Source organism: Lathamus discolor, chromosome 1 (genome assembly GCF_037157495.1).
Source record: "Lathamus discolor isolate bLatDis1 chromosome 1, bLatDis1.hap1, whole genome shotgun sequence".
Classification (NCBI taxonomy): Eukaryota; Metazoa; Chordata; class Aves; order Psittaciformes; family Psittacidae; genus Lathamus; species Lathamus discolor.
In genome coordinates, this window is record NC_088884.1 from 67911903 (window position 1) to 67937655 (window position 25753).

Here is a 25753-nt window from a genome sequence, read left to right on the forward strand (position 1 = left end):
TAGTGGAATATACATTTTATTTCTTAAAAAGGAAGGGTACTAACAGAATTTAATACAGTCAAAATTTTACATTTTAAACAAAGCTTTTCTTTTTCTTAAAAACCAGTTACGAGCAGAGAGGTGAGAGGGTTTAAACTACTCACAAAATCCAAGCTGAAGACTTTGAGAATTCAAATCTGTGGTTTATACATTTAAAAAAGTGTAATAAATGGAAATATAAAATAATACCAACTCTGCAACAGTGAAATGCCCTTTTCTCATTTGATTGCTGTTTAAGCACCTTTATTTTCACCCATCAGCTGCCAGGAGTGTGTAGGTTTATGTACAAAATAAGCAATTTGGGATAAAAGAGTCATATATAAATTAAAACCATTTATGGCAATACAGTTTTACTCAGCTGCTTTATAATCTTTATCATCTCTTCCACATCTATAGAATCTCTCAGTCAAGATAATCTCAAATGCACTTGATGGACTGCTTCAAAAAGCAGCTACATTTACAGGAATTATATAGACAACCTCAAGGAACACACATCCAAGAGATTAAACTTAGCATGCAGTAAAACTAAGATCAGATATATATCTTTAAATATAAAAACTCTGCAGATTTATCACCCATCCCATTGAATGAATGGGACAGATCAGTGTCACATCTGAAGCCAAGAAAATACTTTTATCCAAGAGACATCAGAATTTCAGGCCAAATATAGCAGATCGGAGTTCCCTCAAACTATTTAGTTAAAAACTGTATGTTTCTCAGAAAGCTTTACAGGATCAGAGTTTTCTGAATAACTTGCACATATGCTTAGCTGTTTTATAGCCATTTTACAGCCAAGAAACACTGAGAGGGGAGGAAAAAAAAATAAATAAAGGAGAAAATAAAAACCAAACCAGAGATGCCACCATCTCTGCCACCTGCAAAGGATGTTGTGGTTTTTGTCATTTACGGAACACTGCAGACACAGCTGTTGCTATAGAGGAGGCTGCTCCAGTACAGCATTAAAGACAAACAAGTTACATTACGGCTGGATAAAGCATCATCACAGCCTAATCTCTTTAGATGAAGGCTGATGGATCAATCTTACCTCCCCCTCAAAACCCAAGTGTCTGTATTTCCTAGCAGACTGCTCATGATTCTCACTCCACTGTTTTGGTTTTTTTTTTCCCTTTTAACACAAGATAGAAAAGGCCATGAAAGCTAACGAAGTTCCAGCTGTGCAGCATCCAGTGAACATGTACTCAGCAAAACCTCAAGCCATTAATCACTTTCTGTCTCTCCACACCACAGCAGGATACCTGCCTCATCTATGTGCATAACAGAACTAATGAAGATGTAGACTATCTAGGTTACAAATGAGCTTCAGTAACAGTCACTCACTGTTTCATTGCAACTTGCTGCAGTCTGGCTGAAGGGTGGAGACAGATCTGTTTGAGCCAAAAGAGAGAATAGTTTAACAAAATAAACCAAAACCAAACAACTTTAGTTTTCCTCAACCACTAATCTTCACAAATGATTTAATATCACCACTTTCCAAATACTACTCACAAACAAATCCACTGTCCAGCTAATGGGATGAGAAGAGTACAATTATGAATGTAATCAGTAACTACTGTTAAAGAAAGACTGGAAGAGAATCAATTCCCTCAAATTCTCAGTTTCTCTGCTTAAGTAGGTCACTATTATTTTCAAAACATTTTTTGTTGATAGAAAGCATCACAACTAGACTAGAATTCCACAACATCAATCTTTGTTTTGATTTTTGTAGTTCTCTAGGAAAAAAATATCCCAAATCAAGCTACATGAAGCATTAACAATATTCAGATATTACAATGGAAGCACTTATTTATTACTTCATAGAACAGAGTAGTTTTAAAAGTGTATTTACATGTTCTAGGTTATACAAAATACAGTATTCCAATAATCATGTTAATCACCATATTTCAGACAGCTTCACATAAAAGTGCAGAGGATGCATCCATCCATGATCCTGGCCAGTAGCAAGCAGTCAGCCACAGCGTGACAGATGAGAGCTGCTATTGTGCCCCCTCAGGAAAACAAATCCCACCAGACCTTCTCACCTAGACATAGCTGCAGATCTAAGAAAACATTCAGGCAGGTACACGAGAAAAGTTTGAGACCCACAGACCAAAATCACATGCCTTAATTTACTAGACATATGTGAAGTACTTTTGTTTAATACACAAGTTGCACAGCAAAGGGCTTCTGCTCATGCCTTAGTTGGGAACATGAAGTAACAAGGGGTTTGGCTATGTAACAGGCACCCAAATTACACTTATTATCAATAGCCTTGTAACTACAACTGATCACGTGTTAAGGACACAATTCTGCAGTGGACCGCCCGGGCAGAGCTTCACATTCAAGAATAGACCCCGTGAAGTCCACATGGTTCTCTATAGATACAGGGCTCATCCCACACAGAAATGACAGCAGAATTAAGGCCTTGAAATACTGGGGCCTCAGATAGTAATTTCCTCACAACACAGCACTATCAGCTCACATCAGCAGGTCAACCCCCAGTGCAGCAGCACAGTTACTTAAAGCAACTTCTATTTTTCCATGCCTTTCTGCAGCAACTCTCCTCGCTATCTGTATATTCCTTTCACCTTCTTCTGGACTGTGGAAGTGAGATCAAGAAAAGGAGATTCCCCAAAACTTGAACAAATACCTATCTTCGGTATGATGCTAACCTGAGGGGATCCAAATTGGCCTAAAATAAACAGTGAGGCTTTAGTTTTAGCAATCTTGCTCAGATCAGACTCTTGCATTATTCTTCTCTTCCTGCTTTCATTCCTTATTCTCCTTGCCCAGTATCTATGCCTGTCTATACATGTATCTTCCTCAGGATTCCTTTTTCCCCGTAGCTGCTTGACTTCTGTTTGCATTCTAAAAGTGACTAACGAGGGGATAGCGTACTATCAAACTGACAAATTACATTTTGTATGACAAATATGCATTATCATGAGTTACTGTAATTTCTCAATTAGCATTTTGTTAGCATCTCCACAAATGTTAAGCCTATTCTTTCTGCTTTTTCCCCAGTCTTTCACTGTGAGTTTATCTACCCTCACCATGTTACAGTGGCAGATATACAGATCAGAGTAATTATCTGAACATCTAGAAAGATGCTCAGTGTCCTGCAGTACTGCAAAGGCAAAAGACTAGCATTAACAAATGATTTTGCTGTTTATGGATTTAGATGTATGCTGCCAAAATTATGAGATTTATGCATTTCTTCATCTTGTGCTTAGCAGCTAAAACCATAAGGATGAACAAAAGCCTGTGTGGATTTTAGAAAGGTCCAAGATACCTTCACTCTTAATGAGGGCATCTGATCACAAGGAACCCTCTTATGCTGAGGAGGCTTACAAGGCTGAAGCAGCAATATTCTCTTCTGTGCAAGTCCATTATTTCTGCTGTCTACACAAAAATATTTTTCCACACAAGTGGTTTCATTACAATATTCCCAAAGCTGCTGGCCTTCCACCGCTCCTCTCATTCTCAAAATGAATTTTGTACAATTAGTAGCAGTCCTGCAGGTAATGCTGAAAGCACTTTTTACAGCTAGGGCACCTTGGGCTTTCCAACAGCACAGCAGGGAAATAGAGAATTGTCAGACCGGACAAAATGTTACTAGGTGAACTGCAGAAAGCCACATTTAACTTAAAAACCCCAAAATAATTCTTTGCCCAGTGCAAGCTTATAGTGCACTACTTTTTCACCCTGTCCATGCAGGGTGGAAAAAAAGAACTGAGATTATCCCAATGTCAAAACCATCACTAACCGTGTATATGAGAAAGGGATAGGACCAGTTTACTAACATTACTCGGGCTGTCTGAGATATATCCACCTGACCCCAGCACAGAACACTTCAGAGTAAAGCAAAGACACCCATGACTCCAGTGCTTAATAAAACTTTACAATAACCATGTGAGAGTACAGACTTTCCTGCAGGAGTTAATGACGGCTTTGTTACTGGTGTCAGTGGGAGCAGATCTTGGCAACTGGTGAAAGATTAAGCTTCTAGGGAATTTTTAAATACAAGCCCACATTATTATAAGGAAATACAACTATGTGTAGGCTAGAAGACCATGCACGAAAGCAATACTGTATTAAATGTTGCACATCATTTATTCAAGGTCTGTTTCTTTTGCAGAGTAAGACAGTGCTCATTGCCCACAGATCTCACCAACAGTTTATATTTTCAAAGTTAGTACTGTGAAATGGCCATTTGGTGTCAATCAACTTCCTAATGGATGTACAGCTCTGTCAAAAACTGCTCCCTTTACTGGCAATCCCTGCAGTGATGCTGAGAGGCAGACTCCCTTTATTCTTTCCCCTTGGAGATGGTCCCTTTATGGATGGAATGGGGGTACACTGGCACCAGGCACATTTATGGCCTCTACAGAGCATGTTCCAAGACTAGAGAACTTCAGACTCTAGCAGTGTCAATTCAGCATCTTTTAATGTTCAAATTGAGCTAAAAGAATATCAGTTGTCTTATGACCACTATGAAAATGTGCACAAGTTAACGACTTACGGGTAGGATTGTCATCCTAGTCAAAGAAACGAGATTATATAGTTAATCTTTCTGAAAGGAGCAGAGAGCTCTGAAGCAGTAAGCTTAACTTCCTGAGACTGCAAAAACTGAGAAAGGAATTCAGCATTGCACATTATTTTTTGTCTGGCAATACCTATACTCCTTTAAATAGTTGCTACCTTCTCATCTATCTTTAAAGATGTTGCTTCTTCACACAAAAATAAATCTCCAACTACAAAAGTTAAGCCACACTCACCCTAAAGTGCTAATTTCCAGTTTTGCAACCCAGACACACAAATCACAGAATGTGCAAATCTGCGCTACAGGGAAGCACAAGAGATTGGTAACAGTCTTCTCTGAAAGAAAGGTCTGATGAACATTCACTGTTCATTTCCATCGTGGAAGCTTTTAATACAACAGAAAAAGCTAATAGAATTGCACATACTAATCTCACTGACTATTTTGCTGTTAAAATAGCACGATATACTGCAAACCCAAATCCTGTATACAATATGTAAGTATTTATAAGATATTCCTAAAGGAGTAAGACAGCAAGACCCAAACGAAGGCCCAGCAACTCCTTCCCCAATTACAATACCCTTTAGCTTCGTGATTTAAACAGGAAGACATTCAAAGTTAACTGAAAATCTAGAAATGATAAAATGCAAAACAGTTGCTACATTTACATGCTGTCAGGGTCTTTTTTTTTTTTTTTCCTTTTTTTCCTTTTTTTTAGGTCTATGTTTTAGCATTTATCACCAAAATAAAAACAACAACAAAACAGTACATATCAAAAATATCAGTCCAAATCAGCAATACTTGATAAGAGATACAGATATATGCTGACATTTCAGCAACATGGAGCTAAACTATTCATCTATTTGAAGAGAATACCCCCAAGATTATCTCAGAGCTTTAGAATCCCCAACTATATTAATACACTCGTAAGTATACTTTTGTAACCAGCAAAAAAGTTGAAAGCACTTTCTTGACTTCAGAACATGGTCCATTAAAAATAATAGCTCAGTAAGTACATTTAATGTATATGCTTTTTACAAAGGTTGTATCTTCAGAAAACTGGTTACGAATTCTGGGGTTTGAGATATTTTTTCCTTATATTTTAAATGAAGTTTATAACATCAGCTGCTGCTTTGCACTTTTTTTCTCTTTCCTTTCTGCTCTGAAATTAGAGGTGGAATCTCTTGGGTAAATGCAAAGTCAAAGTACTTGTTCAACATGATAGCATTGAGCTTTGCTGGTAACAAGTTGTGCCTCAATTTCAGCACTTGTGCTTCTGAAAGCTTTCAGGATTGTTTTTCTTGAGGTGCATGCTGTTTATAAACCTCCAGACACGAATACACTCCTGTCTTACAAGCTCCATTTTGGCTACAAGCTTGGCCCTGTACTACTTGCCCAGAAATTAAGTACTCTTTTTCTTACCACACACATTTAGCTCCTAAGGTTCCTTAACATAAGAGCAGATTCTTGTTATGCTGATGATACTCTTATAAAGGAACTTCCGCCTACTTCCTCCATCTTCTGCACACAGTGAACATCCCCACAATCTGTCCAAGCTTTCATCTACTCTCCCACACCAGCACTAGGGTCTTGATACTTAAGCTGCCCGTTGTAACTGTGGAAAATCATTGGCTGTTTCAGTTTCATAAAACAGATGAACAAAGTACTCTTTCACCACTGCACTTCTCATGTAGTCAAGAGACAGAAAATTGTAATATGGCACCAAATAGCCATTGTTTTGCTGGAGCTAATACTCATTTGGTAGTTGCAGACTGCCAAAAGACACAGGCATCAGCAGCTCAGACTAGCACCTTTTCTGTGATTGCTGAATAGTTAATAGGACAATAGATCTGGTTTCAGCAAGATACCATAGAAGAGAGTGAGCCTCATGAAAGAAACAAAGGGAAAAGCAGGTTAACAGCAGTGGAGCAGAAAAGCAACTGAAGTGTTTTACTATTACATGGGCAATAGAGGTTTATTACTACTCTTTGTATGGCACACTGCGATGCTTTCTGGATTGTTTCAATACATCTGCTGTACTTTTCTGCACTGGAAGTCTCACACATCACAAACTGCTGCTTTAATTCTGCACTCACAGTACTCCACAAGATGCTACGCTGTACTAGAAGTGAGCTGCAGTATTAAATAAAATTCATTCTACTGCAGGGAAAAGAGTCTTAAAGTATAGCAGTTCTTAATATATACAGACACTCTCATTTAAAGCTCCCTATTTTCTTCCACTTCAAGTGCCAAAGAGTCTCTATTCACACAGGCTGTCAACAAACCTTGACACATGAACTTTGAGTGTCTTGACAAAACCCCAGTAAGTAAGCTTATTGTAGCTCATAGTTACAGTGAGAAAGACAGATAAGAAAGCCATTTACAGAGTTAAGGAGACTTTGCACTTTTCATCATGCCCAGCCCTGGGTAGTTCAGATGGGGTACTTGCAGGCAAGCAGGCAGGCAGGGTCATCATCAGTTGTTTGAGTTGGGACACCTCATAGATTTCACTGCTCACTCTGAAGACTGGCGACTCATGTGTGCTTTTTAGTTGCTTTGTTTTTAAAAGTCTTTAAAGTTGCATCACTCGGAATCAGATAAGTCACTTTAAACAAAGCAAAGCGTTAAGTGTGACAATTTATTTATAACATACTTCCCACCATCACCACCACACACCACCCTGTGAAAGAAAAACCCCTGCTGAAAGGGTGACAATTTTTAGTATGCTTGAAAGAAATTAGACCAACACTGCATCAAGAGCCACTCTAATCAAATCAAGAGTATAACAGAGGGGGAGATAGGTCAAAGCATACATTTACTTTAAGCATTCTATATTAGCCTGCTTCTCCACTTCCTTAAAAAGTCAACACACAATTGGTCTACACTCATACCAATTTCCACATGATGTTTAAAAGACAAGCTAGGCAAGTCTTTAGTATAGAAAAGAAACTCCAATGCTTTTTTTAATATACTTTTCAGATTTCAGTGGGGAACTGGAAACTAGCCTAAACATCATCTATCCCACATTCAGTCCCTAATATAAATACTTGCCCAGGAAGTATAGCTTGAGAGTTCTGACAAAGCCACTATCTTTAGATAGCTTCTCTTGTTAAGAGGACTTCTAGACATATACTTCTGTTACAGCTTCTGGTTGTTGCAGTTGTAGGTCACAAAGAAGGTCCCAACATCACATAACATATTTTTTCTTTTAACACCACACAGTGTTGAAGAAGTGCTTGGTGCTGAGAATGGATTACTTCCAAGAGGGCAAGTCTTGTGTGCTAATTTTATAACAGGAAGCATGCTGGAAAGAGAACCAGCAGGCATGGAGAGGCCAGATACACTGCTACACAGGAGATAGAGGTAAAATGTTCATGTTTAGAGTGGGTGTAGCTTGTTCACGAGGCAAAGGACCAAAACTCTTTTCTCGAGCTCTTGTACAAGTAAGGTACAGTGAAGTGAAAGTGGCTTGTTTGCTTCTTAAAAAACCAAAATCAGCTTCTTCCAAAGCATAATGTACTGACAATTCCTTAACAGATGGGACTCAAGGTTCAGCCTAATACGCCAGACCTCTTTTTCTAAATCTTCCTTACTTCTCAGTTAAGTGTAACATGTTGCTCTATCAGCAGTTAAAGAGGGAAGTCCCTCTAAAGAAAGAATAGGAGGGGTGGTGGTAGAAATTCTGAACCCCACAGAAAATTTTTTTGTCCATATCTGAAGTGAGAGAGTCCCTACTGTTCTCTCTCCTTGATCTCTGGAAGCCATCCAGGATTAGAACCTACCAAGATGTTTGAGCAGTATTTTAATCAACACTGCACTGACTCTGGTGCAAGTAACACTTGTGCATTAACCTTGAGATACTTCAATTTTTACAAGAGAGTGAATATTTTCCTGTCTTCCTGTCTTAAACATTCCCCTATTCCTCTTCAACAGGAACAGAGCTCTATACAACAAGTACTTTCTAGTGCCTCTGAATGGAAGGGGAAACAATTTCACGACGCTGCCCAGCAACATCTACTTACATCTTAAAATTATGTTTTACGATTTGACTGGGAAGGGTGGGCAGGGAGAAAAGAGGAGTTAAAAAAAAAAAAGGCAAGAAGAGTCTCCTAAGCTCTTCCTCCACATGAAATGGAGATTAGAACAGATAGCAAAAGCCCTGTCCAGTCAGGAGGGATCCACATCTATTCCTTCAGACAGGTGAATCTGTTCTATTGTTTGACATCAGAAAATGCTCTATCAGTGTTAAAAACAAAGTTGCAAATATGGACACTAAGATTTTGGGCAACACAATGATCAGGAAAGTGCCTGAACAAGTTGTGCCAACAGAAAACAGGGTTTGATGGTGTACTTTTTCTTTTGTGTAGATGCAAAATAGCAAAGCCTCCACAAACTTTATTTCTGGAAGTCTCTACAGAAAGCAGAGAAGTCTAAGAGGCTAAACCAAGGAGCCCTGACAAGGAAAAGGGGTGTGCTTACAAGGGTCCGTATCTGGTCTCGTATTTAGAAACAATGTTCTTGCATCGTCCCACTTCCTTGCGCAGCTCCGCAACCTCCGTCCTCAGGGCTGTGTTCTCTTTCTCAAGAAAGGCTGCCCGAATCGTGATCTGATTCTCCTTTAATCGCCGAGCGTCACGGGAGCGCTTTGCTGCCACATTGTTCTTCTTTCGCCTTGTCCAGTATTTCTCATCCTGTAGCAAAAAAAGGAGAGGGGAGAAAGAAAAAGAAAAAAAAAGAGCCTAGCTGACAACTCTATCAAGCAAATGCCTCTTTACTGTATAATGACATTCACACTGACTGCTGTGTTGAAGAACCTCCTTCGTTGGTTTGCAGGGATCTGACACCAAAATGCAGGCAACAGTAGCGTAAGAGTTCATCCTTTCACAAGTCTCATTGTAGCATAAACCAAGTGTACTGCTAGAACGAGGGAGGTTAAGAGACTTGGCTACTAAGAAGCAGTCCAACTGAAATGCTCCCTTATTTTCAATTCAGGAATGAATTTTCACAGAAAACAACTTGTTCTGTTGCCTGGGCTGTTTAAAGCCAGATCAGACATAATGCTGGGCAAATACATACAACGGCCCTTGGAAGTGCAGTTAATGAGGATGTGACTTGATAGTTCTTCTAATTTCCATGTATATCATAAGTTGCTCCTGCCCAGTAATTATCTCATGATACCAAACCAGCAAGAACAGCAGCTGACTTGCCAGTTCTATTCTTCATGGTACTTCTGCCCAATCACATAGGTATAAGTGCATTAGCTTTACGTCAGAATGCGGACAAAGAATCAGGAACTTTGATCAAGGCCTAGAGAAGTTTACAGCAATAAATCTGTTACCTTTTGCTCATCTGGGACAAAAACCTTCTTGGCTTTTTTAATCATTGGTTGTGGTTTCAGGTCCTCTTCAGTAAACTTGTGTTTGCGAGGATTGAAGAGCTCACCACCAGGCACACTGGACAGCACTAAATCAGCAGGGTCAGGGTTAAAATTCACCTCAACTTCTACGCAGTCAGGATCAATGGGGCTGGGAGTATTTCTCTCATTTTGTGGTGGGGACTCTGGCAACAACAGGAGAAGTTACAATACATTCATCAAGATGAAGAGAATTAACTAAGAAGCCAGCTTGGGTATCTATTTATTGCCCTACTGTGGGCAGTATTTAACAATATTACTTGGTATTTCCTTAAGGTGTGTTAGGCGCTGTACCACTGCTGGCACAGAGAAAAGCTACACAGTCCAGTTTGTAACACAAACTCTAAGAACATATGCCAGACTAACAGACATGAGCAGACAGATGCAGGACAAGAGTTAATACTTCCTTGGCAAAAACTACATGCTTTGCACACTTAAGCAGCACCTTCCACAGCAGGAAGAAGTACAAAACTTGTATCAGCCCAAGTTTTGTACCACAGAAAGCCTTACAGAAACAAGCCTGCCCAACGACCGCCATCCCTGGGACACTCAAAGGTCGGACAATTTTATTTCCAAACAAATGACTAAATAGAGGTGAGTTTGTTACAAATGCAATAGTGTTCTACTTTACCACATGGAGGGAAATGCTCCAACAAGTTGTCTGACACTGATAGTGTTCATATGAACTTTGTAAAATTTATCTCTACAAACTTCATACACGTGAATTGCAAATATCAGTCCATTTTGAAGTAGTGATCAACAAGTAAGTTTTTCCATATACCACCTAGGAAAAAGCCACACCCTATGCCTTACTGAAGGAGTCCCACATTGACCTTTCTCTTGCAGATTATTCAAAGAGGCCCTGAGCAAAATGCGTTCTGTAAAGTCTGCTCATAAAATAGCACTGTCAAAGTTCAGTGGCTGTCATGTTTAAACTCCAAATCCAGGGCAAAATGTGCTGCTGAGTTCCTTAATAGGGAAGATCTCCATATTGCAAATGAAGAGTAGAAGTTCCCTAGTACCATTTAAGAACAGTTTTGTTTCTTTATTTCTCAGTTCCTACTTCAAAGCACTAGGGAACATCAAACTGCATCATTAACACCTTTTCCAAGTGTCTCTTTTCAGCCTTCACAAGCTAGCATGAAAAACTGCTTCATTGTTTTTCCGTTAAGCATTGTTATTTGAAGTACATTAAGTTAGTTCACCAAAGAAGCAGAACAAATCACCAAGGTAGCCCAAACAATTTGTCAAAACCTACCAAATCTGTTGTAAAATAACCCGAGAAACTATTTTCTCAACATGTCTAACTTCTCACTACACTAACAATACCAAGAAGGCAAATGCTTTGTGTTGGTGGTTCAGCTCTTCTAATTTAAAGAGAGAGACAAACTGCACACTGAGACACTCAAGTCATTTTTTTCAGGAAAGGGAAAGGGGAAGAAGAGGACAGGCAGCATCTTCACAAACTGACACACAGGCTAAGGCTCTAGATTGAGTATGGTTGTACTAATTAACCTGCCACAGCTACCCCTGACAGGTTAGCACATCTCCTCTTTGATCTAAAGAGGCACCTTTTAATAGAAGAACAACAAAACTCCCTCACAACCCCGTATTATTCCATCTACCTGTGCTGGAGGCTGCTTCAGACTGCTGGTAAACTGCAGTGGAAGAGGATGATGCAGGAGAACCAGTGGAAGCACTGGCAGACTCCTTTCCTTCCAGCTCAGCCACAGGCAAGAGTGGATTCTGGTTCAAATCCAGGTGAGTAGGGCTGGAAGGAATTCCATTCTCCAGCAGGAACTCATCCAGATCCATGTACTCCAGGTGGAAAGACTCGCCATCGTAAGGAATAGTTTTGTCCCAAATGGGCGGCATAAGGGAAGCTGAGACTGCCATAGTGCTGGCAGCTGCTGCCTCATCTTCCTCAAGCTTTATCTTCTCCTTCTCTTTATCTGAAAGATACAAGTAGGTCACTGTACAAGCTGCAACACAGGAGAGACTCACGGTTTAAGAGCCTAACAAAATCCCCATGAAAGGAAATTCAGTAAGCTATAGTTCTGCCTCATGACATGATCTGAAAAATCAGATGTTGAAAGGCAACGTTCATATGTAACTCAGTATGGAATGCTCTGACTCCCTGCGATGGCTGGACCACAGGCATTTGAGTAGCCTTGAAGACCAGCATCCTTGCTGTGGTAACTTACTTAAGTTTGATACAGTACTGCATCTAGCTTATTAACTAATCACTGCAAAACAGCCTGTTTTTCACAGGCTCATCTTGGAAGACATTACAAGGGAATGTCCAGAATTAGGATTACATGGGAAGCCACTAAGAAAGCTCCAAGGAAGCAGAAGTAGTTTATTCTATGCACAAAGAATGTGCAGAAGAATAATCTAAATACAAACAAGAAAAGAATATGGGTTTCATATTATGTTTGAAAATTAGACAAAAGGGCCACAGGACACCAGAGACCTGGATGTCTACTGTTCAGTATTTTAGAAGCTTTTCTTTCTGAAATGACTCAGCATGTCCACACAAAGCAATAGCTCCAAATGCTGTTCACCATAGATAGCTCAGAGTACCTACATACAATTTTCACTCTTTGGGGAGATGTCTAATAAGGCATACTCCCACATCCCACCCCCAAGCCACAAAAGACTGATGAGATTTTCTCCATTTACCGTGCTACAGTGCACATATTACAGGAAAATGGCTGTTTCTATGCTCCTCATAGCTACTGAATCTTAACAATTGTCTGGGACAGAATCCAAGCAGAAAACTCAAGTTATGGAATAATTACATAATTTAAGAGACAAAAATAAGCTGGCAGAGGAAAAAAAAAAAAAAAAGAAAGAAAATCCAAGCAATTTTCCTGATCCAGGTCTCCATGTAGCCATGCAGTTCCACCAGGGCTGAAGAAGGCATTGCAGAACCAGTACTACCACTGCCATCAAAAGGAATGTTCACAATCCTACCCCAACCAACTGCAAATCGGGTCTTACCATGGAAGCTGACAAATATTCAGTTCAACAGAACAAGGACTTCAGGGACATACACTGGACTAGTTCAGATCTATCTGGATCCAGTATCCACACAGGTCAACCCAATCAAATACACAAATCTTTGGCATTAGTTTTCTAGACTGGCTAAAATATGCGAAAGGAGTATTTTTCTTTATCGGGGGTGGGAGTGGGGGTGAAACTGCTCTAAATCAGAAAAGTCTATTTATATAAAACCTATTCCAATAGAACTGGCATTCCTTCCGCTGTTGCCTTGGCTGGTGTGGAACTGAGACTGAAAGAGCTTTTTATGGCTTAAAGAACAGGGCTGCCATACAAAGTAAATTATCATTTTAATCTACCATACCCTGAACATCTCGTACAAAAGATACTAATTTTATACTAAACAATGGGGACAACATTCACCAGTCACCAACTTGGGACTAAGAGCACATGTTAAATTCGGACCAGCGGCTCCTGAACCTGAGCTTTGTTAACATCTTGCAGCTTTTGGCCTTCCTCTTTGCAACTTCACACTGCTACCTCTGAACTGCCATCTTCTAGCTCCCATCCCTGCTATAAACTCCTTTTTGCAGGGAGTTCTGTAAATTTCCTACCCTTTGCTTAGGCAAAGCAAAAGTACAGGTTAACAGTCATGATCCAAATAACCTGAGTGTTTCTAAACAGCTCCTACTTGAAGCTAGGAAAGAAAGAGCATCCACCCTACTTCACATACAAGAATGATTTTGGTTACAATTGAAACACACCCCACCAAATTAGAACCACCATTTCACATCTGACTTCTGAACCAGGGATTGTGTATTTTCCCAAGGTTTGCACAGTGCCCAACACAGTCGAACCCAGACTGGCATTGGGAATTGTGAGTGATATCCTAGCAAAGACATCACCAAAACAAATGCAAGTAACAACAATGAATTCTTGACAGATCACTATTTTTTAATCATCAAAATGAAAATTGCATCAAAATGTTGAATTCGAAACTTTTTCTTTATTCTTGAAAAAAAAAAGTATTCAATTTTAAGTTATGCCAAGTTTAATGCAAGCCAGCAATGTTTTTCTTTTGCAACATCTAATACAACACCTCCAGGAGAAAAAAAGAAACCTTAAGTGATTAATAAAATAAACATGAGGCTTAAAAACACTTGCCAAAAGGACTATACTACCGCTGTACGTGGACCTTCTCATATCTTTTAATGCCTTTTAGATGCACACCATCATCCTGCTGTACTGTGCTCCCTCCAACTTCCTCTTGCTATTCTCCCTGGCTCACACCCAATTAAATCCTTCCTTCACACGAAAGAACATCTGAATTTTCCTGTCCTTTTGCTGTAAGTTGACAACTGACAAGCACTGGGCTGCCAGTGCCGTCGTTGCTTCACCATGTGCCTCCCTCTCTCCTTCTCACTTCTAACATCTAATATCTGGAACAAATTAAAATAGCAGAAGTTAGCATGCACATGTTAAGAAGTTAACAAGTCCATGGGACCCGATGAAATCCATGCACGGGTCCTGAAGCAGCTGGTGAGGGAAGCTGCTGAGCCATTGGCCATCGTATTTGAAAAATCATGGCAGTCAGGTGAAGTTCCCGAAGACTGGAAAAAGGGAAATATAGCCCCCATTTTCAAGAAGGGGAAAATGGAAGAGCCGGGGAATTACAGACCAGTCAGTCTCACCTCTGTGTCTGGCAAAATCTTGGAGCACATTCTCCTGGATGGCATGCTGAGGCACATGAAAAACAGCAAGGTGCTTGGTGACAGCCAGCATGGCTTCACTAAGGGGAAATCCTGCCTGACCAATTTAGTGGCCTTCTATGATGGGGCTACGGAACTGATGGACAGGGGTAGAGCAGCTGATGTCATCTACCTGGACTCGTGCAAAGCGTTCGACACTGTCCCACACAACATCCTTGTCTCTAAATTGGTGAGATATCAATTTGATGGATGGACCACTCGGTGGATAAAGAACTGGCTGGATGGCCGCATGCAAAGAGTTGTGGTCAATGGCTCAATGTCCGGCTGGTGACCGGTAACGAGTGGTGTCCCTCAGGGATCGGTGTTGGGACCGGTCTTGTTTAACATCTTTGTCGGTGACATGGACAGTGGGATTGAGTGCGCCCTCAGCAAGTTTGCCAGTGACACCAAGCTGTGTGGTTCGGTGGATATGTTGGAGGGAAGGAATGTCATCCAGAGGGACCTCGACACGCTTGTGAGGTGGGCTGATGCCAACCTTATGAAGTTCAACCATGCCAAGTGCAAGGTCCTACACCTGGGTGGGAGCAATCGCAGGCACAGCTATAGGTTGGGCAGAGAAGAGATTCAGAGCAGTCCCGTGGAGAAGGGCTTGGGGATATTGATCGATGAGAAACTGAACATGAGCCGGCTGCAGTGTGCGCTCGCAGCCCAGAAAGCGAACCGTATCCTGGGCTGCATCAAAAGGAGCGTGACCAGCGGGTCGAAGGTGGTGGTCCTGCCCCTCTATTCTGCTCTCATGAGACATCACCTGGAGTATTGTGTGCAGTTCTGGTGTCCTCAGCATAAAAAGGGCATGGAACTGTTGGAACAAGTCCAGAGGAGGGCCATGAGGATGATCAGGGGACTGGAGCACCTCCCGTATGAAGACAGGCTGAGGAAGTTGGGGCTGTTCAGCCTGGAGAAGAGAAGGCTGCGTGGAGACCTCGCAGCAGCCTTCCAGTATCTGAAGGGGGGCTATAAGGATGCTGGGGAGGGACTCTTCATTAGGACTGTAGTGACAAGACAAGGGGTAATGGGTTAAAGCTTAAACAGGGAAAGTTTAGATTGGATATAAGGAAGAAGTTTCTTTCCTGTTCGGGTGGTGAGGCACTGGAATGGGTCGTCCAAGGAAGCTGTAAATGCTCCATCCCTGGTGGTGTTCAAGGCCAGGTTGGACAGAGCCTTGGGTGACACGGTTGGTGTGGAAGGTGTCCCTGCCCATGGCAGGGGGGTCAGAACTAGACAATCTTAAGGTCCTTTCCAACCCCAACTATTCTATGATTCAATATTGGGTGCCCAAGTATTTCAAATGTGATACATAAGATAAAAACCTTTGTATGATCATTTTTGCACTGACATTTTCCCACTGGCTTCCTTTCAAATCATTTAATCTTTATTTCTGCAGCACAACAACCTGCTGGGTGCGCAATATCTAATGAAACACTAATTAACTTCTTTCATCTTGAGGGGGAAGTTTCCATCCACCCCAGCTCAGGGACCTGAAACATTAATTCTCTTAAGATATTTATAGTGTAAACAGGTATTACCTGACAGCAGAGCTGCAGTATCCTAAGAGGCTCCATTCGCAGTGATTCAAGGTCACCCTGATAAATCTGGCCTGTACTTTTGCAGCTGATAGCTGGATGTCTGATTTAGCCCCCTCATTCTGCTCCTGTGACCTATTAGCTAGGCTGTACATACGCTGTTAACAGAAAGGTCACTAGTTTATGCTTAGTAATTTAGGCAGAGCATTCCAGTTCTTGAACTGTCAGAAATATTGCTGTTTAAGGCAAAAGCAGCAGCCTGTAAAAAGCTTTAGCCCACATCCTGGGTTTTCCTCAAAAAAAAGAAGAAAAACCAAACAAAAAAACCCAGCCAACCAACCCCAGACCAAAAGACATTTTGGCCACAACTGTCAAATGCTATCCCAGCCACAAACAGAACAAACACTTTTTTTGACAAAGTTCCCCTTGCTCATCAAAAAATATTGTCAAATTGTACTGAGCACACTATATAGACTAAGGCTGATTGCTCCAGAGATCTTCAGTCCCACTGGTGACAATGCAACAAGACAGGTTATGGGGTTCTGTATTCCTGATGTCCATTACTGTAATGCTTGTTGAGGCATTTCTCCGGCCACCGCAGCACGCAACTGGTGATTAAAACATCCTCTGGAGAGTATGCAGCAGCTCATTATTACTAGGAGAGACCTATGCTTCTGCTCTAGAATATTAATTCTCTTCCTTTACCCCACAGGGCTTTTTTTATTAAGAGATTATTTTATTTAACCCCTGCAGTGTATGTGACAACTTACTGCGAGGCCGGTCTGCCATACTTGGTACGTTGCAGGGCATTTCAAGATGATGGTGTTCAGCTGGAACTGGATGTCCTCCTCTGTTGCTTAGAAGGATTAGAAAGCCTGCTTGCTTACTGGGTAGTCAAATTACCTACAGCAGTTGGAAAACCCACAGGTAGCTCGTGGAGACTATAAATGGACACTGCAGCTGGTTGATACAATTTCTTCTTGCAGAAGACGACGGAACACTGTATTTTCATTGACAGGCATTACAGGCAAAAAGAATAGGGTCTTTTCTCAGAAAACTTGCTGAACACACCACTGTATTAAGTGAGTTAGCAATTATTTAACGTTTTGGCTGTCACTATAATGGAACAGAAGATAAACAAGGAACCTCTGAAGTCAGCTGAGTCACAATTCTACTGACAAGTCTTTTGTAAAATTAGGAGTAACTACCTGCTAACACAGAAGGCATTCTTTCTTTTGCCTTGCAAATATGCAAGGAAAAAATGCATCAGAGATCAAAATAAACAGAAAGCAACAAGTTCCACAAAGTGTGAACTGAAACAGTACAAGGAGTAAGGAAACCCATGGAGAAATTTAAGAATGAGAACCTCCTGAACTTTATCACAGCATGAACGGAGAGGGGCAATCAAGATGAAATGGACTCACTAGCAAGCTTTAGGGAATCAAGCGGAACACCTTGCCAAGTTAGAATGGGATCATCTAGTAGAAGTAGCAAATGTTTCTAATTTTAGAAAATGCAGTACCTTAAAATGGCATTAATCTTAAAATTTCACATCTCCATAGCCCAGATCACATGATTCTGGACAAGAAAACCAGTCACCTACCATCATAGTTTCCACACATGAACTTGAATTGTTTCTGCTGGCTAACAACACCTTTAAAGAGGACTGGGTGCAGAAATACCCTAAGAAATCCCATAATGATGCAGATTCAAGATTCTACATACTGCAGCATGCTGCACCATAGCAACACAGCCAAAACCTTTATCAGAGGCTCACTTTTTTCTTTTTTTTAACAGAAATGAGAAAAAATGTTTGCCATTATCACAAGATGGATACATTGACACAGCATTGTGCAATGTTACACATACAAAGTAAATGGGTCTGAACCGGGATCCTCATTAGAAACAATCTTGCCAACCCCGCTGGCACTGTGTCAACCCTGGATATTATCTGACATTCCAAAAATGATTCTCAACCCCTAAACGCCCAAACGCAAGGGCTAATTCAATATATGGTGGTACGCTGGGCACTACAGCAGTGCAGATAAACCTGAGGCTTGCTTAAAATCAGACATACTCGGGCAAAAATACTCCCAGGTGAAAGGTGAAAAGAAACCAAGTCAACAAAAAAGACCGGTGCCATCAGCACTGAAGACTACAAGCACCAGCCCTATTATTTACACAGCTGCTATCTGCATAACGAGTGGGAGGGAGACAGCTCCAGCCTATACAGGACTGCATGTGCAGAGGCAGCTGGTCAACCCCTCACGGATTATCACCAAACCTAATCTGAAGAGATTTGCCGTTTCTGCGGGTCCTCGCACAACTTTACAGCAATTTTAAGGTCAAGGAAGCCTCCAAATCTTTTCGTTGCTGCTCCCAACTCAGGGTCTAAAGGTAGGGGAGGCTGCTAACGGAAGGAAATCAGCGTGTCACCACCCGATTCCTGCCTAACCCTCGCACCTGAAGCATTTCATTTCGCCCAGCGCCGGCACCCAAATACACCCGAGAGGACGATAGCAGCATCTGAATTTTCCAGTCGCACCGGCTCACCGGGGACTCACAGCCCGCGGGGCGGCCACCGCTGCCCTGCGCCTCTGAGGCGGGGAGAGGGCAAGTGAGGCCGAGCCCTTCCTGCCAGGCCCGGCGGGCCGGTACGCCGTGCTGCCGGCGCTTGGCACGGCCGGCCCGGGGAAGAGGGGGGAAAAGGGGCGCGGGGTGCAGGGTGGGGAGCGCCAGGCGCGGACGTGCGGCCTCTCCCGCGGGGACACCCACCGTTACCCGGCGGGTCCCGCCCTCCGCGGCACGGGGCGGGAAGACTTGGGGGGGGGGGGGGGAGAAGGAGAGAGAAGCGGGGGGAGAGTGCGGCGCGCTCCCGCGGCTCCCTCGCGCGGTCCCGCGCTCACCCAGGCGCGCCTCCCGCGGCGGGTTCTCCATCAGCTTCTTCAGCACCAGCGGGAAGGCGCCCGCCAGGCCCCGCTGCTCCTGCTGCGCGGCAGCCCCCGCGCTGCCCCCGGCTGCAGTGGGCTCCGCTCCTGCCGCCGCCGCCGCCGCCGCCTCCTGGTGCGCGGCGCGGCCGGGCATGCTCCCCGCGAGCCGGCGGGCGGGCGCGCGCGCTGTCAACGGTGGCCGGCGGGCCGCGGCGCGAGGCTGCGACAGCTCCCCGGGACCTCAGCGGCCGGCTAACGACGGGCTCGGACCGCGGACGGCGCGCCGAGAGCGAGCTACGGCGCATGCGCGACCGGCTGACGCCCGGCGCGTGCTGCAGTATTCATGAGCGCCGAGCCGCCCCCCGTCCCGCTCTCCCACCGCCGATTGGCCCGCGCCGCTAGGGGGGCGGAGCCCCGCCGGAAGGCCCCGCCCTCCCGGCCGGCGCGGGCACGCGCCCCCCGCCCGCCGGGGCACGTGCAGGGGCAGGCGCCGGCGGCTCGTTTGCATGCCGTGCCCCGCCCCCCCGCCTCCTCCGGGCCCTGCGTCACCGCCAGCTGCTCCCTGCGCCTGCGCCGGAGGCGCCGGGCGCGCCAGGCCCTCCTGCACGGTCAGGCGGCCGTTAGCGCTGAGGGGACCGCGCGGGGGGCCCGCGCCGCCGGTGCCAGCGCTCCATCCGGCCCCTCAGTACCCGCCTTTGTCCCCACATCACCTTCCCGTGTGACACGGAGGTAATCCCCCTCTGCCTTACGTGGTGCCCGCGGCGGCGGCGTGCCCTATATAATGTAAGCGGGGAGAAGGGATTCACTGCGGCTGCTGGCATGGCCTGGCTGCTGGGGGCGGCGGGGGGGCAGGCTGTCCAAGCTTTAATGATCACAGGCAACCCTTGTGATTCTCCAGCCAGACTCCCCTGTTCCAGCAACAGGGATGCTGTGCTGGGATTTAAGGTTCTGAACGTACAAAGGGAGCAAATGTTGCCAAATCCATCCCCAAAGAGCACAGGCTGGGGAGCTTCTCCTGCAGAACAAATAAGCTTGATGAAATGACAGAAGCTACAGCCCCAGGCTTCTCCTGTCAACAGCTGCTGCCTCTTGACACAGAAGGGCCGACTGCAGCAAACTACTACGTCTAGAGCTATGAGCAGAGAAAGGAGAGGAAAGGGTGCGCAACCTCCCTGGCATGGTCTCATCTGTACCCAAGTGAGCCATAGGTGCCAGGATGGGGATGTCCTCCTGAGTGCCAGTGCAAAAGGGTCCTCCTCTTCCTCCCAGGTAGACACTAAGGCATCTGCTTGGTTCTGCTGCCCCTCCACAAACCTCAAGCATTTCATTCTGGTGGCGAGGCACAGGTTGACCTGACTCTTGCCAATAAACCCTGATGGTCTTTGTGACACAAAATTGGGTCTGGAACCCTCCCCATGCGCCCCAGGAAAAGGAACGTGTTGGAAGGCATGTGGGGTAGGTGCTTTCCCCTGTTGCCTCACTGCAATGAGAACCAGGGGATGTCTTCATGCAGCCTGGGCAGACAGAGCTGCCCTGCCTGCCAGCTACTTGTCTTGCTGCCTCCTTCACAGAGGACCAGAGTGGAACTCCTGGTGCAACTCCTGTGCGTGTGCTGCCTGACAGGGAGCTTGGGAAAAGGCTATCTTGTGAATACAGGCTGGAACAGTGCAGGTTAATGAATCATTTGTCAAGGCTGATAAATGCAGCTGCAAGAAGCAGGCAGAATAGCTCATGCTCCACTGCCCAGCATGCTCCAGGGCTGCTGCTTGCCCTCCACAGACTCTCTCCGCCTTGCCAAGCTCAGCTGGCGAAAGAAAAAAGCACATGCGTGAAAGGGAGATGCCACTTCACATGGGGCAATGAAACACAGATGTCAGACCACACATGAGAGGTGGAACATGCAGCTCGCAGCAATGATTTTCCCTGGGAAACAGCTAGTGGTAGGTGGTAGATAGAGAACACAACCAACTGAGGTCATGAAGGAGCAGTTTCTAGGAACAGGGAGAGGGGATGTAGCCAAAGCAGAGCAGGCTTCAGTTATGGCTCTCATGGCTGCTTTGTTCCATTATTGTTGATGCTGGAGGCCCCTTGGGATGATGCTGTGTCTCAGTACTGTACAGTGCTCCTTCAAGGAACAGGCTCTGCATGTATTCCCCCCCCCCCCCCCCCCGCAGAACTCAATGGAAACTGCTTTGCTGGGTAACGTCCATATGAATGGAGGTTATTAAAACCACTCAGCAGCCCCTACTTCAAGGCTTTTCCCTTTAGATCAACCACATTCTTCCTCCAGCCCATTTGCACCCACACTCCATCTGCTAAGGCTTGTTCTGCATCACCACTGGGTTGTGACTTTGCTTGGAGAGAGATTTTAGCCCGTAAAGTGTTAGCTGCTTGGCCTGAATGCTGGGGAGCATTCCTGTGGGTTCCTTCTCACATCACCCTGCTTGGGCACCAGCTCTGCCCCGCCAGCTAGGAGGGAGGCTACTCTGAGAGCTTTTCTTTGCTGCCTCTGGGGATTAGGGGCTCAAACCACTGCCAGCAGAAAGTGGGCACTGCACCATCAGCAATACCTTGTTGGTTAAGCTGAAATCTGCCTGGATTTTTACACCTTCTCTTTTGCTCTGCAGCTGAGAAGGAAGAGAGGAAGACAATGAGATGTAAGGAGAGGAATGCAGCCGTTACTGCTGGGAGCCTTGTCAGGGCCAGATGATGCAGAACAGCCCAGCTCTGATGCAGCAGGGAGGCAAGAAGCAGCCCAGTGCTAGGCATGGGGGGAGGGACACGCACACACCAGGCTCTCTGGGAGGTTTGAATCACAGAACACATTTCAGACAGAGGCCTGAGACCCAGCAAATTCAGAAGAGTGGTGCATAGGTCTGGAGACCCAGGAGGGGTGAACTTGGCTCTGTGGGAAGAGGGCCATGACAGGAATGTTGGTCTGGGGAAGGAGGCAGCATAGTAGGGACAATTCTAAGGATTACAGGGGGTGATGCTGAGAGGCAGGGTGGTCCTGGGGCTAAGGAAGAAAGTGCCACAAAACAGTACCCTCAGCAGCCAAATAAGCCACGGTGAGTTAAGGCTAAATTATTCCCTCTGCAAGTCACTGATCTCCCCTCTAAACCCCCGCTCCAGTTCTTGCCAAACAAATGTATCTTGCCAGCACTCCTCCCTTGGATTAATTCAATCCACTTGGCTGTGGAGCCCAGAGATCCCAGAGAGGCAGCCAAACTTCAGCTTAGCCACAGTAAGTCTCCGCACCACATGAGCCTCCCTTGGCTGTTACTGCCTCCTGACAGCCAGGTCTACCTTCTACCTGGGTATCAGCTCAGAAAACATGCCTGTTCCCCACATGCAGCTATAGTGTGTGATGTGTAAACACACCCGCCAGTGGGCAAAGCCTCAGCAAAGGAGAAAGCCAGTTCACAGGTGGCAGCAGCAGAGCGATGTGACAAAAGGAGCCCTTAGGGGGTATGGCAGCTACCCTTGCCCTCCTTCTCCTTCCCACAGGGAGCTGTGTAGGTGCCATAGGGTTCACTATATGCAGCTGCCTTTCCTGTCACAGCAGCAGCCTTTTCTCTCATTGACCTCAGGGCATGAGAAGGGTCCCTCTCCACATGGTGTATCTGGCTCTTCTGCTCCTGGGTCGTGCTGCCCCTCAAGACGACAGAGCTGTCTGCATGCCCTGGTTGCAACTCCCTGTGGAAGAGCGAGGTCCAAGCATGTTTGTTTCTGTGAGTTCAATTCACTCATGCCTAGACATGAGCTTGTTGAACCAAGGTGTTCCCACACACCTCCCCGGCGCTCAGCAGCGAACATTAAAACACAACAAACAAAAAGCAGCTTGCCAAGGGCTTGTGGCATCCTATCCAAAACCAGACTTGTGTGATGGGCACTTGGAGCACACTCAGCAATGGATGGTAAGTTCAGCAAGGGTGAAATGTTCAGCACAGCAGAAGCCCAGACTAAATAACCTCATGGCTCCTTTCCATTTGTTTTCTAGGATGCTGCACGGAAAGCAGGACAGCCCTGGAGTACAAAAGTGCTCTTGCAAAGAAAACACCATGTTTGCTATGTTCCTTACTCCAGCTTCTCACTGATAAACAACTGCAGCATCAAACACAAAGTCTGCACAGAGTCTGTAGGCTGGGCTCCCTGGACAGTCTGTGTCTGGGAAGAGGCAATGTCTGGAGGCTCAGCAGTTATTAACCATGGGACAACCCAAATGGCAAGCTTGGAAGTCACTCCTATTGAGAGCATGGAGATTTGTGCCCAAGCTGCCTCTGTGCACAAAGCTTTGAGTGTTTCCAAGAAGTAGCTGAACCTGGAGATTAAAGGGATCAGGAGCTCAGCACTCTTGATTGATTTTCTAATCAATCCATTGCTGCTGTTTTTACTCCTAGCTGCACACCACACTCTGAGCCAGAATCCCATGTCTGACTTGGACACTTGGGAGAAACACACCCTTGAAGGGCTTGCAGCAGACGAGATCATCTACCCCCTTCTCGCCTTGCAACTTAAGGAGGGGAAAGAGAAATCAAAACAGAAACCCAGCGATGCATTCCCTCAACCCTACCTGTCATCTTGTTGGTCCAGGGTAAGGAGTACTCCAGCAGGGACTTCAGGACTTCCGGGAAGTCCAGGGCAGCAGGGCCCCCAGTGCTGTTGCAGCTTGACATGTCCTGTGCTGAGTCTGTGCCAGCACTGCTGAGGCAGGGCCAGATGCCTGGCTGCCAACCCTGAGCGTGGCAAGGAGGGCTGGGGGGCACCGGGAGCAGGCTTCCCAAACTACTCCGGCTGAGAGCAAGCAAGGAGGAAAGGAAGCAGCAGTGTGCCCAGCTGTCTCCACCTTCCCCTCTCCCAGTCTGAAGTGGCCAATTGTGGAAATGGCTCCAGGCTCGCAGGGCTGGGCCGGGCTGCTGGCCAGCTGGTTTTACTGGGCTTCTCCCAGCCAATCCGGCAGCAAAGAACTGGGCCAGTTATCTAACTTTGCGAAGGCAGCACCCTTTTCCTTCCTAAGGTGTTATAACAAATGTACACGACGGGGTGGGGGAAGGAAGCAAGCAAGCACTGTCAGGAGTACACACGTCAGCTGCAAACACAACAGCAAAAGGATCCTCAGCATGGCTCTTGGAAAGCTCTGAGGAGCTCTGAGCTGTGCAGGCTGCCCCTGTGGAGATGCATACACTGTCTGCATCTGCCTGCTAATTTCATCTGAGATGCAGATAGTGACAGTATTTGTACATCATGCAACAGTTAGTGTGTGTCCTTCCTAAGCCAACATTGACAACAGCATAAGGCATTTTTCTCATCAAGTGTGGATCATCCGCAAAATGCAGAATTTCCTTCTGTAAGTGGCATAGATTTTCATCAGAAAGCCAACAGCCACCTCTCAGAGCAGTGATGTAAGGTAAGATAGTTCATGCACCCTGCAGATACTCTTAACACCTGGTTAAGTAAGATCTTGAGCATGCAAAGCTCCTCCTCTCCCATTAGTGTCACTTTTAGTATGGAGGGAGGGATTGGAAACAGGAGAATAAAGGTCTGGTCTTCTTTATCAGTGTCTGGCTTGGGAAGAAGCATCTTACACATGCTGGGGGGGTCTCTTTTGCTGGGTGTGGTAATTAGAACAAAGTGCCTTTATTTCTCAGTCTGCTCCTGTCTGTTTTGCCAGGCTCAGCCTTACAGCACCAGTGTGAGTCAATAGTAACCAGGTACTCCTACATTGCTCTGTGAGCCCCAGCTACTGGGGACAGCCCAGCAGAACCTTGCATGGCTCTAAGCATGGAAATGGCCTGAGCAAAGTCACTAGGAATTTTCTTGTGCTTGAAGTGAAGCATTTCAGTGGCCCAGCATTTGAGGTTTTAAAAAGTGATAGGGAATTAAGTGATTGCTCTCGGGAAATGCATCTGATTCAACCCAATAGAAAACAAAAAGAAAGAATTACCTAGCCAGGTTTGGTGTTGGGTATTTCAGATTAGCTAGGGTAGTTTCATGATCTAGATCCCAATCTAATCAGGCTCAGAAATCACACAGTAGATGCTTTGGTAGAATTCTTAATTATGATAGAACTATATTACAAACTCTTGGGATTTTCCATGTTGTTTGCTCCTCCCTGTTCCCCAGGGAGAACATAAGAAAACAGCCAGTGATAACCATCAGTGGTGAGGGCATTCAGAGATAATAGTCCCCTACTAACTTTAGGGGTTCTCCAGCCACCCAAAGCTGGAGCCAGCAGACAGCCCCTGCAGACAGTCAGTGCATCCTGGCTGCTGGCAGCAAGAGAAATCATTGCATGTCTCCCTCCTGGAAGAACTGCCTGCAGCCAGGAGGTCCATGTCCTTTCCTGGAATATTCTGGTCCATGCTGGCTGGTATCACTAACGTTTGGGACAGCTACCATCATATATGCCTAGGTAAAGTGATTGGGAACGTGGTAGCTGCCCAATGCCAGCTGCAGCTGGACCTCCTGGTTTTGCCCCAGGCTCAAGCTTCTCCTGGAAGCTGGAAAAACATATGACTACATGTCTGGAGGAACCCAAG

At 45.1% G+C, this 25753-nt stretch overlaps 1 protein-coding gene and 1 long non-coding RNA gene across 5 annotated transcripts; one reads left to right on the plus strand and one right to left on the minus strand.

Moving 5' to 3' along the window:
- Window positions 1-24075, minus strand: TEF (TEF transcription factor, PAR bZIP family member). Of its 3 annotated transcripts, none has more exons than XM_065677231.1 (5): window positions 23788-24075; window positions 11615-11941; window positions 9915-10135; window positions 9056-9267; window positions 1-7181 (listed from the first exon to the last, which is right to left on the minus strand). In XM_065677231.1, exons 1-5 carry the CDS (start codon window positions 23888-23890, stop codon window positions 7160-7162), a joined length of 885 nt encoding a protein of 294 aa, XP_065533303.1. In that variant the 5' UTR covers window positions 23891-24075; the 3' UTR covers window positions 1-7159. The 3 variants fall into 3 exon arrangements, with proteins under 3 accessions (XP_065533303.1, XP_065533293.1, XP_065533314.1); XM_065677221.1 differs by lacking the exon at window positions 23788-24075 and adding an exon at window positions 19191-19478; XM_065677242.1 differs by lacking the exon at window positions 23788-24075 and adding an exon at window positions 17055-17478.
- On the plus strand, window positions 19801-23588 carry LOC136013442 (uncharacterized). 2 transcript variants are annotated; one of them, XR_010612250.1, is made up of 3 exons: window positions 19801-19997; window positions 22805-23131; window positions 23215-23588. It is a non-coding gene; the product is annotated as an uncharacterized LOC136013442 (long non-coding RNA). The 2 variants fall into 2 exon arrangements; XR_010612253.1 differs by having other exon boundaries at window positions 19801-19943.
- Window positions 24076-25753: the final 1678 nt, after the last annotated feature.

Coding starts and splice junctions, on each gene's coding strand:
- TEF (XM_065677221.1), bottom strand. CDS start 19,368: ATGCCCGGCCGCGCCGCGCACCAGGAGGCGGCGGCGGCGGCGGCGGCA. Junction 10,136..11,614: donor TGAAGCAGCCTCCAGCACAG/GTAGATGGAATA, acceptor TGTTGTTGCCAG/AGTCCCCACCACAAAATGAG. Junction 9,268..9,914: donor TTGTCCCAGATGAGCAAAAG/GTAACAGATTTA, acceptor TTTTTGCTACAG/GATGAGAAATACTGGACAAG.